We start from the raw sequence: 15,853 nt of genomic DNA, 5'->3' as shown, positions 1-15,853 counted from the left end.
GCAACAGTGTTAGCAGTGAGTCAGAGCATTCTCTGGTGATAGCCAAGGTTGTCGCCCTTCCTTCAGAAGAGCTACTGCATGGGCAGAAAAGAAATTTCAGTCCTTTCTGTGATCTTGTGCTGTACTAAAACAATACAAAGGCATGGGAAAGTTAAACCTTTCTTAATTTTCTACTCTCAGTTCTAATTATGCAGAGGAGATCACAGGGATGTTAGGAATGAGAAATGTACAAGCAGCACTAATGAAGCTTGGGAGAGGTAGCCCTTCAGCTCCAGAAACTCTCTTTGTATAAAGCAAAGAAAATGTACCACAACAAAAAGAAAACTTAAGCTTTTCTGAATTAACTATCTGATAATTAAGGACTTACTGCTTTCACACCTGAGCTACCTTAAACACGTCCATAGGATCATTCAACTTAGTGCTTCATCCTCTCACAAACATCCTCTCTCTCATCTCACATTCCCTGGGGTATTTTGCAGACTATAACGTTATTAAGTAGTCACCATCTTCTGCAGATAACACTTAGGGCATTGCCAGCTGCTCAGGGAGAATGCTTACCTGCTAACCAAGTGCTACCCATTCCCAGTCAGTTTTATTAGCTGAGCTGTGGTGTTTGTTTATCACGTATGATGCTTTCCCCAGCCCAAGAGCCAAGCGAAGTAGTTCCTTTAGCTAGAGACAAGTCTTTGATCTACCCTGGTTTAAACCAATACATTCTGTGCTTGCGGAAGCCAAAAGGCTGCAGCTTTGGTCTGGAACTGGCAGGAGTCTGAAGCTTGCAAATAGATAAAAAACATTACTCAGCTACTAAACAGTAGTGTATTTCTGGCAAAGGAGATACTTTCAAGCAGGGCTTGTGGGAAAGTTAAAGCATCCATAGCTATATGAGAAATAAGGGAGTACAGTCTCATATTAACAGGTTCACATTTTAACAGCCCGCCCCATCACTTGACTGCTGCATGCCTAGAAGGTTTGATTATATGGGCCGCGTGATGCTCTTCCAACTCCTTCAGGACTGGCACAGAGCCTCAGTATACATTAAGGAATATTACAATGCTATCTTTTGGCTGAGACGGGAATTTGATTCTAATCACTTATGGTCTTTAAAAAGCCTGCAAATGTAGGAACCAGATTTCCAGGTGTCTTGGCCCCACTGTCTTACTGCAATTTCTGCCCTCCTAGTTTCCTGTAAATGTTTTTGTTTCATTCAAGGGGATCAGCTACCAGGTCAGACCTTCTGGTTTCCAGGTTTGTACTGTAACAAGTTAACGGTGTTACAAACCTCAAGTCCAGTTAGCCATCAGTTGCATTTGGCAGCCAAATCAAAATATATATATATATATATAAAAATTTCAGTTATTTGCACAGGGTAGTTAGCATTAGCTTACTGCACCTAAAGTCACATATACTTGTTCTTCTGATGTCTGATCCAAATCATATTCTGGGCACAAAATACAGGCACTGCATTGCCTCGAGAAGTCCCTGGGTTCAGGAGGGACCTTCAGACCATCTGAATAAGGAGCTCTGATTCTGTAAGCAGCTGAAGAAAGACAGGCATACCATTTAGTCAAGGAAGCAAGAGCTACAGAAGCAAACTCCTCTTTCTTGTTGTTTTTCTTGATGGCTTTGTAACTTTGTATTTCTAGTTGTCCAGCACCAGGCTTCAGTGGATGGCCTGAAAGTTCATGCTGATAGCTACTTAGCAAGGTTATACCCTGAGAAAATGTAGAAATGGACCTAAGGTCTCTCAAATGGGAATTAAACTGTGCTCCCCACTCAGATCACCAAAAGGGTGTGACATATACTATCATCACTAGGTCCTTAAATAGAAGTGGTCACAGCAGCTGGGTTCTCTACTAACTCCATATTGCCCAGCCCTCTGAGTGAGGTGGATTTGCAAACCCATTTGAATGAGCTAAGTTCCTCCAGGGACTTGTACCTCTTGCAGAGGTATCCCAGAAGCTGATCCCAGCTGCTCAGCCCAGCTGCTCAGCCCCAGACAGCTCTGTGTCCATGCAGCCTCCCGGGGAGCTCCAGAGTCCCGACTGTCAGCATCTGTGAGACTTGTTTTAGAGAGCAACCCTTCTCTATTCCTCCCTGTCTTGAAGGCAGGCACCTGCACTTCAGCCAAGTACTGCTTCAGAGCTGTATCACGTGTAATCCTTGATGCTCTCCGTTTGAGAGGTCTTTTCCATATCAATGAATTCTCACCATTCCGCATTCTGCTTTTATAACTCTGTAGTTTTAAATGTATACATTAGTTCACTGTTATCATAGTTAGACATTGTCTATACTGAATAAAACAGTCTCGTGCTCATGACTCACTGATGTACATCTGGATAAAGACTGAGACTGTTTTCTGCAACAGAGTCAGTTCTGACATTCAAAGGAAGTACAAAAAAGCATGACAGGAGTTAGCCAGCAGTAATAAGACTCACCTGAATGTATACATTTTTTAATTGCTAAATGAGACATGTTCCACAACAGTTAATATTTTTTTAAGGAGATAATTCATTCCATTCATAATAGATGTAATTGTGCTCTGATTGCTCACACCTGGCAATTTTGTTTTGCAGCACTTTTTTTTTTTTTCCCCAAAGCACTTTTGAAGCATAGAATGGGCCTTGAGCCAGGTATAGTATATGATTCAAACCCTGAAATAAACGGAATGGGATTTGCAGAGCCAGCTCTAGACATAGACAAAGTAAGCAGTTGCTGGGGCAGCTGCCTGCTTTGCCTCTGCCAGAGACCTGCCACTGCTACTGGCAAGGGAAAGGCTGCTGTGAGGAGGCTAAGAACTATTGTTCGGCCCTCTTGCAGAAACAGCAGTTGTGGCCCCTTGCCCTGGCACAAGTACCGTGCCTGCTTCTTCACACCAGCATTGCCCCTTTTCCTGTCAGCTCTCATCTGTGGGGAGGTGAAATTCTGCATAGCCTTTATTTCTAAGCCTGGTCTGGCTTCTGTGTATTTCAGATTCAACCTTTTAATCAACATTTTTGTGGTTTCAAGTGGTATTCAAGATAATATTTTTCAAGTCTTGCCATTAATCTGAAATTTCACCCCAGTCAAATCCAAGAGTATTGGATTGTTTTCAATACATCTCTAAGACTGCCATCCTTCAGATATTGTCCTTTCTTGCCTTTTTCTTGATTTCTCAAAAGAATTTCCCAGAATCTTCCTCACATTTTCTTTTCACTGTATCACTTGAAGTCCCATTCTGAGGTAAGGATTCATTACACTGTATGCTGCTCCCCCCATATACTAAGAGACTGCCCCTTCCTCAATGAACTAATACTTTAAATAGATAAGAAAGGCAAAAGGTAGGAGAGGAAGTCAAGTGAAAGAAGAGAATTGATTTCCTCTACATCAGGAGCCATATTGTTTATTTGACATACCCGAGAGTCCAATGTAACAGTGCCTGGCATATATAAGTGTCTTTAAAATGGATGTAGTATACCCTAAGACAACAGCAAATCTGTCCTTTATAATGGAAGACACATAAAACTAGAAAGAATCAATTGCAAATAATCCCAGAGAGTGTAAGATGGACTGGGATAACCTTTATGGATATACAAGGGATAAACTCCATGCCAACCAGCCCAGGCAATTCCAGTGAATTATTTCATCAGAGGTACAGTCAGTGATGAATAACTTCTTTACTAAGAACAGAGTTTAGCAAAAAGGATCTAAATCTATGGTGGCAGACAAGAGAGGAGGACTTCACTGAGTTTCTGAGCAGTCAGAAAAAAGAAAAACAATTTCTGAAATGAAATCTAGTCTCTCTGTCTCTCTCTCTTTTTAATTAATTCTTTCATCTAACCTACCAAACTATAACGCAAAAATAGCTCAGACAGTACTCTAGGGCAGTTGTTTACATGCATATTTGCCAACTCTCCAGTGAGCAGATTTCTGAAGTAGATCATTCGGTGCTTAATTTTCTCAGCAAAAGGGACATAGAAATTTATCCACAGTGAAAGCACCCATTCTCTTCAGGGGTAAAAGATAAGGGTTATGTAGACAAACCAGAAACAAAATCTGAAGAAATGTAGAATACTCATCATTTCTATTGATTTTAAGCTGCCTGGAAGCATCTTCTGGGAATGTTTCTCTAGATATTATCTACGTAATCATAGTATTCTCAGTTCAAAATACAAATGTTCTGCTGCAGTGCATTTGTATTGTGCACAAGTAAAATTGTTGGACTGATAAATGTATTGTCAGTAGAGATCAAATGACAAATTCATTAGCTGCATCAGGTTCTGAAAGGTAGGATGCTTGACACTGGCCTTCTCAATGAGATTTCTTCCATTTCTGAGCCCTGTCATTGTCAGTACCAAGTTAGTGTTTGGTTCTGATCTCCCAGAAGTACCGGGAGTAAGATCCAGAAGGGCTGAGACCTGCTATTAGAATAAATCTGTTGACAAAAGTCATTTTGTGAAAGAGCAAGTTAGGAAGGGAAAAAAAATTAAAAAAAAATAAAAAAAAAGAAGAAGAAAATATGCAGGAACATGGACATTTTGGAGCAGTTATCTGCAGTTACAGGCAACTGCATACTCCGTCTTCTGAGTGTTTTTGTCTGCTACTCCTATTGGAAGGCTGTTCCAGAATCATGTTGTTCCATCATTAGAAGTTTTCTAATTTCCAGAAGAAAATATAATCATAGCCAGTTCTGTTTACTTGTTCTTAAGCCAAACCTTTCTTTAGAGGAATTAATTATATCCCTTCCCTGTTATCTTAAAAGGGCAGCCGCATCCTCTCTCAGACTTGCTTTTCTTGGACTGATCTAGACCAGCTTTGTTTTTGAGTTTGTTTCTAAGATGCCTTTAAGTCTCAGAATAAGCTTTTCCCTTCCATTTCTTCCAGACTGAATCCCTGTCTTGAAGACAGGTGACTATGATAGCATTCCCAGAGAGACATTCCTGCCCTCTTCCCAGCATGCCAGCACTTCCCTCTCTTGCTGAAACACCTCACCCAATAGCTTGCTGGAGCTGCTTAGAAAACCGGTCTTTATTCTGTGTATTCCTTGGGCAAATTAAAGTTATGAGAGTGAGTGAGATATTATTTAGGATATCCGAAGTGAAATGTTTATAACATTTTGTTCTTAAATGTTAACTTTATTCTACTTACCAAGTCAAACATTTTTAAAAAACGTCTTGTAATTATTAGTTCTTTCAGTTTCTCTGGAGGCACCACTCATGGACTGCTGGATCTGTGCAAGTGCAGACCAAAACTTCACACAGAAGAGCTGCTATTCTCAGTAAAATTTAGCCTAATTCTTATTCAGTATGATTTTATTCAGGCATTCACATGCCTACTTTAAAAAAATCATTCTGGATTTTGGAAAGGTATGAAATACAAGTACAAGCACAGCTTATGCATGCAATAAATACTTTCATATATTTAGAAAAGTCCTCTTATGTAGTCCATTTCTGGAGCACAAAATGAGTCAGTGATTATCCAAAACTCCCAAGCTTAAAGGATACAAGCAAGACTGTGGAAAAACAGGAAAAGGGGAGAATTACACTGGTAATAAAGGACTTACAAGTTAGCTTTTAACGTATTACCAATTTATGCAGCTGATACTCTGAGCATCTATATACTTACATATTAGGAATCCAGAACATCTTCTCCAAATTTTTCTCATTCAGACTCATAAAAATTCACTTCTAGAGATAGAAGTCATCTTATCCAGATACTTAAAATTAGCTACCCTAAAGTATTTTCCATTTTGAAACAAAGGTTTATTAAATGCCCTCAGAGAGGGCAACTGGAGTAATGTAAATCTTGCCTGAAGTCAAACCATAAAAAGGGTGAGATGTGGAACTGCTGTTGGGATGCTGGAGGAAAACAATTATAATAGGAAGAAAGTAGAGGAAAATGATCCATTATGGCCTAGTTAGAAACACTTATTCAGATAGTTGAAGAAAAGAATCCAGAGGAAATGTAGGAAAGGACAGCCCCTAGGTCAGCCTGATACTTGTTTTCCTACACATGGAAAAAACATCCTTCATGAACACTGGATTCTGCCATTACACAAAAACTCATCCTCAAAACAAATGCCTCAGTGAACCTGTTGGCTGTTATCACTGACAGCATTGGAAAAAATTACAAAAATTAAAACTCATGAAACATACTAAACATGTGAGCATGTATGGTTCTGATGGGACATACCTACAGACAATAGGTATATTTTGGCACCTGTACAATATATTTATGGCTATTGCTTCACATAGAAAATAACAGAATGCATTTAAACAGTGTAGAAACTACCAACTGTCATTGAATACATTTCAAAAACAATCTATAACCTTGAAAGTGTGACTGTTTGTATTCTACAGCAATAGTTTATGAATTGCAAGACAGCCAGTCTAGCTAATGCTTTTCACAGTATGCAGATTATCAGCTTCCCAAGTAGGAAACTCGAAATATTATTAACAATTTATGATTATTTCCATGCAGATACGGAATGACTAATTCCTATCATATTTTTCTGTAGTTGCAGGACGGAGTGTTTCTGCACCTGTTTCTCTTCCCCCAAATCTAATCATCAGTAAAATTGTACTCAGCCAGCTGTTTAATTTCAGTTCTGTTTGTATATTTCATGCATTTAAAGACTGACAAAATATGAAGTCATATAGCCACAATAAAATGTTAGATTGGTACCAAGAGAAGTTATCCCCAACTTTGCAAAACTTTACACATTCTTGCATTTTGTTGTAATGCATGACTATATTGAAGACAATGGTGGATACTCATATGCAAACTAGAGTACCAGTTAACGTAGTAACTTTAGCAAAAGTTTGGAAAAACATGGACAGTTTCCAGGGATACTTTTGAGAGCTTAAACTAGTTTATATTTACTAGAAATGTATATAAAACAGATTAGCTTATGTCTTCTCCTGTGGCGTTACTCACAGAGGCTATGACGTTCACATTTTAAGAACACAAAACTCATTAATTCATTTAGTCATAAAACATTACATTTTTTTGGTACACCTGTATTGAACCAACTGCCTTGTGTCTGAATGGAACATAATTTGTGTTTTGGCTACACACATATTTGAAGATACCAACAAACGAAATCAAACATTACAGGTAGCTCCAAACCTACAACTGTTCTGTCAACATGCCTAATACAGTGATTCATTCAGGTATTTATCGTCTGAGCACAAACATTTAATTCTAAAGGTTTTATATACTATTTACCATACATATTTTCTAAAAATAGTAGATTTAAAGTACATACTTATGCATCCACAGAAGGATGCTCACATGATTTGGTAAATATACATAAATAAATAAGTATGATAGAAATTAAAAATCTGATAGCATAACTGATAGCCAAGGTCACCCAAAATTTTCCATTGACAGATGGCTTAACACTTTGCAAAATCGAAATGTATTAATTGGAATCTCGTATGCAATATTTTTATGTTAAAATGGCTTGGACATTTCTGAAAATATAACAAATGGGAAAAAAATTGTTTTACTTATAGCAAAAAAAAACCTATTATTTTCTTCATTAAAAAGTCCTCATATCTTCCTGGTTTGTAGTAAAGACCCAAAATATTTCAATTAGAGAATTACATTTAAAATATTCACAAAGATATATTGTTACAGTTCCTACAGCTGCTTTACATTATTTAATGCAGTGGTCATAGATAGTTCTGGGTAACTCCAGGAATAGAACTGCCACCCCCTCACAGAAAATGGATTGTTTGACATTTTTATCAGCTCCAGCCTTTGTTCCATGGAGATGACAGCCAGTTACCTACTTTGGCATGACTGGTAGGAAAGTAGGTAGCAAGCGCAGCTGACAGCATCTCACAAGTCTGTGATGCTAAATCAGCACCACCGTCACGTGCTCCTGCAATGAGGATGGGATGTGGAGGTAGAGTCGTGACAGTATGTTCCAAGGTGTCCCTGTGGTTCTTCCAGCTTGCTCTGTCAATGTTTCATCTGGGCTTATTAGTGTTTATAAAAGCATGGCCTTAAAATAGCTGCATGGTGTTAATAGAAGCAAAAATAGCAGTTTTTATGCTTAGCTTCTTTTATACTGGGGCAAAATTGGGCTAAATTGGGCAAGTCCAGAAATGATATTAGAACAACCCAGTTTAAGTGACTTTCAAATCCCCTTCAGGTCTTAAAGAACACTGAGTTTAAGCTAAAATCAGATCAGGAGATGTTCTTTCCTGTTCTACAGAAAATCCTTCTCCCTTTCAAGGGGGCAAGGTTTGAGGTGACTTTTGCTTAAAGACTATTAAAAATCCATTCAGTAAGTTCTCCATGCACAAGTGGAGAAAGGAGTAACCTTGAAATTCTCCAACTTCTGAAAAATGCAGAATTTTAAAAAATCATTCAGATTTTCCTTGGTGTTTATAAATGAATCGTGTATATTCATGCATGAAAAGAACAGTATTTTTGAAGAGCAGCATGTGAAATTAGGATCTTTATAATATCAGACTACAAATTATACTCACCTGTGAAATATGAAGATGGAAGCATAAAGTTCATGGTTTTTATTTTTCTCATAACATTTTTTTTTAAATAGAAAAAGTAATCTCTATGAGTTTAATATACGCACAATGGATCAATCATCTTCTGCCACCAAAACTGATGAATTGCTAGTTGTTCCTGTCTGGGTGGTGAAATAAAGTGTTGATCATGTCTCGCTGAGAAATCCACTTTAAGAAAAAAATAAAAATTGCTATAGGTCTGTGAGTATCATCTGTGATTATTGTCAGATGAGCCACAGACAATATCTGAAGTAACGTACTGCATGTTCTAGGACAAGACAAGGAAACACAGGCTGTTACAACAGTATGCTCAAGTCTGAACCTCACTTGACACAGGAGTCTGTCTCAATCACTTCAGTGAGGGATAAGGGAAGCTCTGTAGAAAGAAAAGGAAAATGAGTTACTTTATCATGCTATAGTACAATAAAAAGTCGCTTTAAAATTTGGTAATCTGAAATACTTTAGCATCAGTTTGTTGAGACGGATATTTTTCCTATAGTAAATTGCTCTTTGTGTATTGATACTATTAAAAATAGTTTCAAATAGGCTTTTAAAATTATTTTTCAATAGTTACAAGTTTCTTACAGCTGTTGTTTGAGAAAGGAAACAATACAATGACAGAACTGGGAACTTTTTTTTCTTTTAAAATTCATAATTTGTTTAGACAAATATATATATATATATGTTTTGCTGATTTCTGATTTGCCAATGATAGAACCCATGTAATTGCAAAAGCTGACAAATCAACTTTTGCATTTGTATATCTGACAAATAATACTAATTATTTTTAAACCCTGCACATGAGAATGTGATTAGAATGACTGCATCTGACACTGATTATCTGAGACAGGATGTTATTAAATCCCTTTGGGGATCTTTGTAAGACCCACCACATTTTGAGCAGAGCTTTTATGTGCATTAGTTCATTGATGTAGCGATTACACAGTATTTACTACTGAAAAATGTCAAGAAAAACAGTGAACAAACAGCTAAGTGGAATTTACACCACTCCTCTCTCTATCAAAACATCTCACAACCTCATAGCCTTAAAATGTTTTGTCAGGATTACCTATATACCAAAGCTATTTGCTATGTATCAGTAAAAGGTATGGGATAGGTTAGCTTGACACTACACAGAAGGGAGGTGGCAATGGATTTGAAAACAGCAGAGATTTGTCCCTGCTAAGATAATGTCTTAGCTCCAAAATCATCACTTTAATTAATTTTGTGGGCTTGAAAAGCCAGGCAATGTTTTAATTTCACCCATTTCAAAATTTGCGAGTTTTGTTACTTCATTAGAAAAATAACACTGTGGATTACTCACTGAACTGGGGAGAAATACGCAAAATGCAGTGACTTGAAAAAGCTCCATTAGTTCTGGAAAAAAAACTGTGACTGCATTCTCAGATTTTGTTTCAAATTAAGATTTCAAGGATCAGATTTTTAGGAGCAGTTTACAATTCTGTACTTAAAAATATGTAGATACAAAATGGAATGACAGATAGAGACCACTTTCAAATCTACATTCTTACAGTGGAAAGTTTTCCTGTCATCCAGAGTTGAGAATATAAACATATAGTGAAATACAGGACTGATATGTATTAAATAAATACACATGTATTGATTGTGAGATTTACAGCTTGCCTGAGAACATCAGGAAAGCTGTGAGAGATACATAATCCAAAGTAATACTGACTGCTCACTGAAGAATCGATGATACTGAGATATTAGAGATTTCCTCACCTCCACTTTGAATTTCAAGTTAATATTGCTGTAAATTCATGTGATGACAACACATACACCTCAGGCCATCTATTATTTTTCTATCTTCTCTGGGTGTCTTCACATACCTAGTCCAAGTCTGGTGTGGAAGAAATTAGAAAATACTCAAAATGCTCCTTCATTTTTCAATGAATAACTCAGTGGCACAACTAGAGCAATATACTGGAATTCACATTGTGCTTTTCATCTGAGTACCCTAAAGAGCAGCATCTTGCTGCCAATAGTTCTTGACGTGAAGCTGTTCCCAGGTGGACTTACAGAAGTGGCAAGAGACTCATCAGAGTTCTCCATTATCATAAATATTGAGATTCTCTGCTGCTTTCTGTAGCACAGCTATTGTTCCTGAAATGTCCCTGTATGTAAATATGTGGTTTAAGGAACATATAGAAGGTCACTACTATGCAGTACCCACTGGTAATTGATGGTGAATATTGGAAGGTAGGATTTTCTGCATGCACAATGACCACTGACCACAGGGAAAACTCATGCAAAAATTCTGGTTCATAAATATGAATGTGCTTGAGTGAGGAAAACATGATCTTTTATTTTGTTTATCCTTCAAGGCATTTTATGTGCATTTTTGATATTACAAAGGACTACAGTAATACTTTATGGGGTATTCTGTGTGGCCCAGTACTGTAGTTCTTCCTCAGATTTTACTCAGGAAAAACCACCTTTGACTTGAGAGAAAATTGCTTGACTGAGGAGTGAACAGAGTGTTTTGAATCTTACCAGCATTGCTTGATGTTAATGTTGGGTAACAGTTCTCATTGCTAATTTGCCTGCCTTGTTGGCCTTTTCTTGGGCTCCGGATCTGCTTTTGCTTTGTGTTATTCATGGCTTATATTGCTTGTTCAGATTGCTTCCTTTTGTGCTTTTCATTTCCAGCAAATATTTTGCAGCTATTGTTCTGCTGCTAGTAGATGTGCATGGAACCTGGTATGTGGAACTTGAACCTCAGCCCAGATTTAATTAAAACTATTAAACATGTTCTCACTGTGGTGCTCAGAAGGAATTTTGGTGACCCTCTTTTGATGAAGCATAAATTTGTTTAATCTGATGCTTTAACAATGAAAAAATACAAGGGCTCGATTCACAAATCTTAAGAGCAAATGCTTCTCCAGTAAAGTAGATGGAGTAGCATCTATTTACAGCCATGATAAAGTCAATCTTAAATGCCTATTCTGACATACAACAGACATTGTACAAGAAAATCACTAAAGGTGTGCGCTGGAACCTTGTTTTGTAGAATTAATACTGCTTTAAAGTAAGATCTCTTGAATAATAATTAGTACCAAATTATGCCATAGCCTATTGATATGCAGCAAATCTAGCTAGGTTATCACTCGTATGTCTTATGAGCCATACCTAGCCATGGTTTATCCTCTATTCATGCTGCAGGGTACGAAATTCCTGGGTGCCAACCTGCCTATGGCAACCTAGAATTCTCCAGGGCAGGCTCGCAAAATCTTCACCTACTCTCTGGGACAGGTAATGAATAAGTGATGTTTTGTGAAGTTATGCTTTCTTTCTAACTTTCTGATGTCCGTAAAAATGTTTCATTTCTTCATGTCAGTCTACAGTCTCTCATCGTTCAGTTGTCCTACTTTTTCTAAACTAGGAGAATGACAGCAGATCTGTTTATTATAGTACTCTAGATGCTTGCCTCAGCCAAGCCTGTAATAATTATTATTAGCATGTATAAAAATTGAAGTTTTAACATCTTTTTTTTCTCTTTCTTTCTTTTGGAGTGCATTGAATTCCACTATTGATACAACAGTTATCCGGGCAGCTTACTCACCTTTCTTAATTGACAGTACTTATATATTATCTCTCCTTTGTTAGGTTTACATTAGTATTTGGTTTCCTGAATAAGTTTTTTTTCAATGCTATAAATATAGAGATGGTGAAAAGATGGAGGAGTTGTAACTGATTCTAGTTTACATCCCTATGCAGCATATAGTGTAAGTTTAAATTATGACTCATTTTTCCATATTTTGCTTAGATTTTCTTCTACTTTTCTCCTGAATTTACTCTTTGTTCTTTGTTGCTTGACATTGTTACAAGTGGCAGGTGTGTAGAAGAAATGTCATTCACTAATCCTATAGTTTTCAATGAAATATGAAATACTGAAATAGATTTTGAGGTAAGAAATTAATTAGATAAAAAAAAATAAAGACAGGCTGAGCTTCAGACTGTCCTTTCACATTCTATTGATTTTCTTTGAATAATGTTCACAAATTTTCATTTTAAGAGTGCTGTTAGTGTAGGTAAGATAAGATTCTTTCAGTATTTTTTGGCACAATATACATTTTGTGGAATAAAAAAAAAAAAAATTCTGGAAACGTTACTTGAATTCCTGTTTAGCAGTCCCCTGGAGCTCTGCACGTGCTCTGTTCTTACCTTTAGGTGGGTTTAGATGAGTTTGTCGTAAAAAATAGCTCTGTTCTGCTGCTTGTCCTTGTTAAAACCAGGAGATGACCAGTGAAGCAAAATATAATCAGGACATGAAACTGTTTTTTCAAAGTGTTTGACCCTGATTTAAATTTGATTGAATATTTTGAAGTCATTTAAAATCAGAACAGATTCACGCAGCCATGGTGTAACTGATGACTTTGATCTTATGTGATATTTTTTAATGGATGCCTATGACAAAGTTCAGGGTCTTGGGATGACATTTATTAGCCGTCTTGAAAGGCTCCCTGGAGAGAAGTATCTTTTCCTACCATTGCTGTCCACTTGTAGTTCTTACTCTTGAATGAAAATTAGCTTGCTTTTCTGGAGAACAATATGAAACTTTTTCTCCAACCATTTCAAAACTTGAAGTGCACAAATCCAAGATTTTATCCCAGGCTATCTAAACATTTCATAGAATAGGTAGATGCTGAAAGATATTTTTCATTTATTCCTCTTCCTTTTAAAAAGCTCAATATGATTTAAATTTTACTGGAGAGATTTTAGTAATTTCTTGGATCCTTGCTTGCCTCTTTTATGTTTATTTACCCATATCTTAATCACATTTTTTCAACATATCTAAACTTTAAAAATTTATCTGGAAACTTGCTTTCCAATTGTATTCAAAATGTCAGCCTGCTGGAGGAACAACAAGAACAACAAAAACGTTTGTGAAAATGAAAGATATTGAGTATGACTACTGTTTGCACTTCCAAAATGAGGATAGATTCTATTTTATCCAGCCTGCTGCACCTTAACCTTCAAAAAAGTAATTAGAAAACAACAAAATTTTGAACTGGAATGTTTAAGTAATTCAGGTATAAGGCAAAAACTTGTGGGTTTTGTTTAGGTAATCAACATCTCTGGGTACAGAAAGAATTTACAGCATCTCTTTTGGGAAAGTCTGTAGAAGATAGATCTGCTTTGTCACTCTGCATGGTTCTTTGGGGTGCTGCCTCTGCAGGGTAAGTGGAAGGTCCTGGGTATCCTCTGAAGAAGCACACTGTCTATTGCTTTTCATGTGAATAGCGCAAGCATCTCTTCAGACAGCTGCTTTCTGTTTCATTTGGTCCCTTACTTGCAAAGAGCTCCTTCTTTTGCTGTCTCACTCCAAAAACCACAGGATCGCCCATGCTAAAGTGCTGGACTGTTCAGAGGAATTAAGTTCTATTTATTCCCACTCTTTTGACAAACACCCATCAAAACAAACAAATAGGCAAACAAACAAAGTCTTACACTGAAAAGCCAGGACAAAATAGACTCAACTGAACTAATAAATCATGATATCAGGTTGGGAGGAAGGTTGTGTGAAGTGACAGCACAACATGCTGAGCAGTGTTGAACTTGCTAGAGGTGAACTTATTTATACTCCTGCAGAGTAGAAGACTCCTCAGTTAACAATTCCTAAAATAGTATAAAACACTGTATAAAACAAGGTAGGGCTCAAAATAATCAGCAAAAGATGACAGATGGTAATTTCTTTCTCTTTTTCTTTTTTTTTTATTCTGTAATATCAAGTTGATCAAAGTGCTGATGAACATTTATTACTGTGCGAAAAACTAAAAATATGTTGAAACACTCGAGCAAAATAAGCACATTCAGATAACAGCCAATAGTTCTCCTTGTTGCTGTTCAACACCTTATATATGACTCTGTGCGTAGTAATAGTTTCTGAATAGCCTTCAGAATATGAATTACATGTACACTGCCGAGAATGTGGGTCTGTCCAAGTTAAGGTGTATTATTTAATCAGCTCTGTTTTTTGTTTGTATTAGCAGACCAATGATCTATTCTGCTGCCAGAAAAATCTTCCAAAATTCCCTAGAGCTCTTCTCTGTGGCTTGGCACTGTAGTATTGTCAGACAGCCTTGTGTGATGGGGGAACCAAATGATATGGAACAGAGACTGCAGCAGAACTGCACTGATGGCTACTGAAAGTGTCTGTGAGGTCAGCGCTATCTGTCACCCTGAGCACTAGAAGTGTTATCTACTATACTCTTTATTAAAAATATCTGGCAAACATCTGCATCTTTTTAAAGGCAAGAACCTATGGATTACAGTTAGAGATACAACGTGAGTTCTTCATGTGAATCCTATCACAAAACAGGCTCAGAACGCAACTGGGACCAGGTATAATTAAAATGATAATTCTGTAATTTACTCAGAGCAGGTAACATACAGTGCTTATAAAGGAAAAAATCAGTGGCACCTGCAGTTTCTCCTCCCCCTGTCCAAGTAGTAATTTTGTCTGACTGGTCCTGGAGCCAAAAGAGTATATTTAATTTTTTCAGCTACTTAGCATAATCTTTCTCATGGGAAGTGCTAAGCCAGCCCACCAAAATGAGTTCCTTGAGCCAGACACAGATGAGTTTCAAGCCAGTAGAAAGAAAAAAAGATTGTGAATGGAAGGAAAGAGCCAAGGTGAGAAAAGTGGTGATAACCTCTGCCCAGACTTATGTCTGGATGCTTACTGCAAAATGAGACAGGTTGACATTCTTTCCCTACTACTAAAGCACATTTCTATAGTACTCCCCTGCTCCCATTCCAACCTCAGTCCTTTAGAAGAAAGAATAATACAAAGTTCAGCTTGCTTCTGGGCAATGGTTCTCACCCATTCTCATTACATGTCCTATTACAAACAAACAATACAATCCAGGAGGACCCACGGTCCTGCTCCAGCACAGTTAGATCCAGATGAATTAGGAAGGTGAACAGACAAAAGCAAAAATGAGAAAGGTTTAACAACACAACTAAAATATAACTTTATAAGCTTGTGAGCTGATGTGGCATGCTGCTTTCAGTAATTTCCAGAGGGAGTGCATATCCATGACTACAAACCAGAGCAATCTAGAAGCTGACCACTCGAAGCCGTAAGGAGAGATGCTGCAACTGAAGGCAGCTTGCTCAGGCACCTGGAGAGCTCTCGTTTGCTTCCAAATCATAAATTGAAGTCTACCTCTAATTTTGTTACCTCCATTTCTCAATACCTTACTCTTTTTTTTTTTTTTTTGTCTCTCCTTTCTCATCACTGCTTAGTAGTTTGGATTCCCTAGTGAGATGCAGTACAGACTGCTAGGACTCTGCCAAACATTAAAAAGCAG

At 37.3% G+C, this 15,853-nt stretch overlaps 1 protein-coding gene across 2 annotated transcripts in view; it reads left to right on the top strand.

The window, feature by feature from the left end:
- The window catches only part of BEGAIN (brain enriched guanylate kinase associated), a 151,990-nt gene that overhangs the window by 62,808 nt on the left and 73,329 nt on the right, over positions 1-15,853 (top strand). The window contains exon 3 of one of the 2 annotated variants that reach the window (XM_048069803.2): positions 11,700-11,789. The exons of the other annotated variant lie outside the window; for it this stretch is intronic. Within the exon in view, the coding sequence (XP_047925760.1) occupies positions 11,700-11,789 (90 nt within the window). The remainder of the gene's footprint in view (positions 1-11,699; positions 11,790-15,853) is intronic. 2 annotated transcript variants of the gene reach the window in all.

This window comes from Anser cygnoides, chromosome 5 (genome assembly GCF_040182565.1).
Source record: "Anser cygnoides isolate HZ-2024a breed goose chromosome 5, Taihu_goose_T2T_genome, whole genome shotgun sequence".
In the NCBI taxonomy this organism is placed as follows: domain Eukaryota; kingdom Metazoa; phylum Chordata; class Aves; order Anseriformes; family Anatidae; genus Anser; species Anser cygnoides.
Note: the sequence above shows the minus strand (reverse complement) of the source record. Positions and strands in the feature narration are given on the sequence as shown.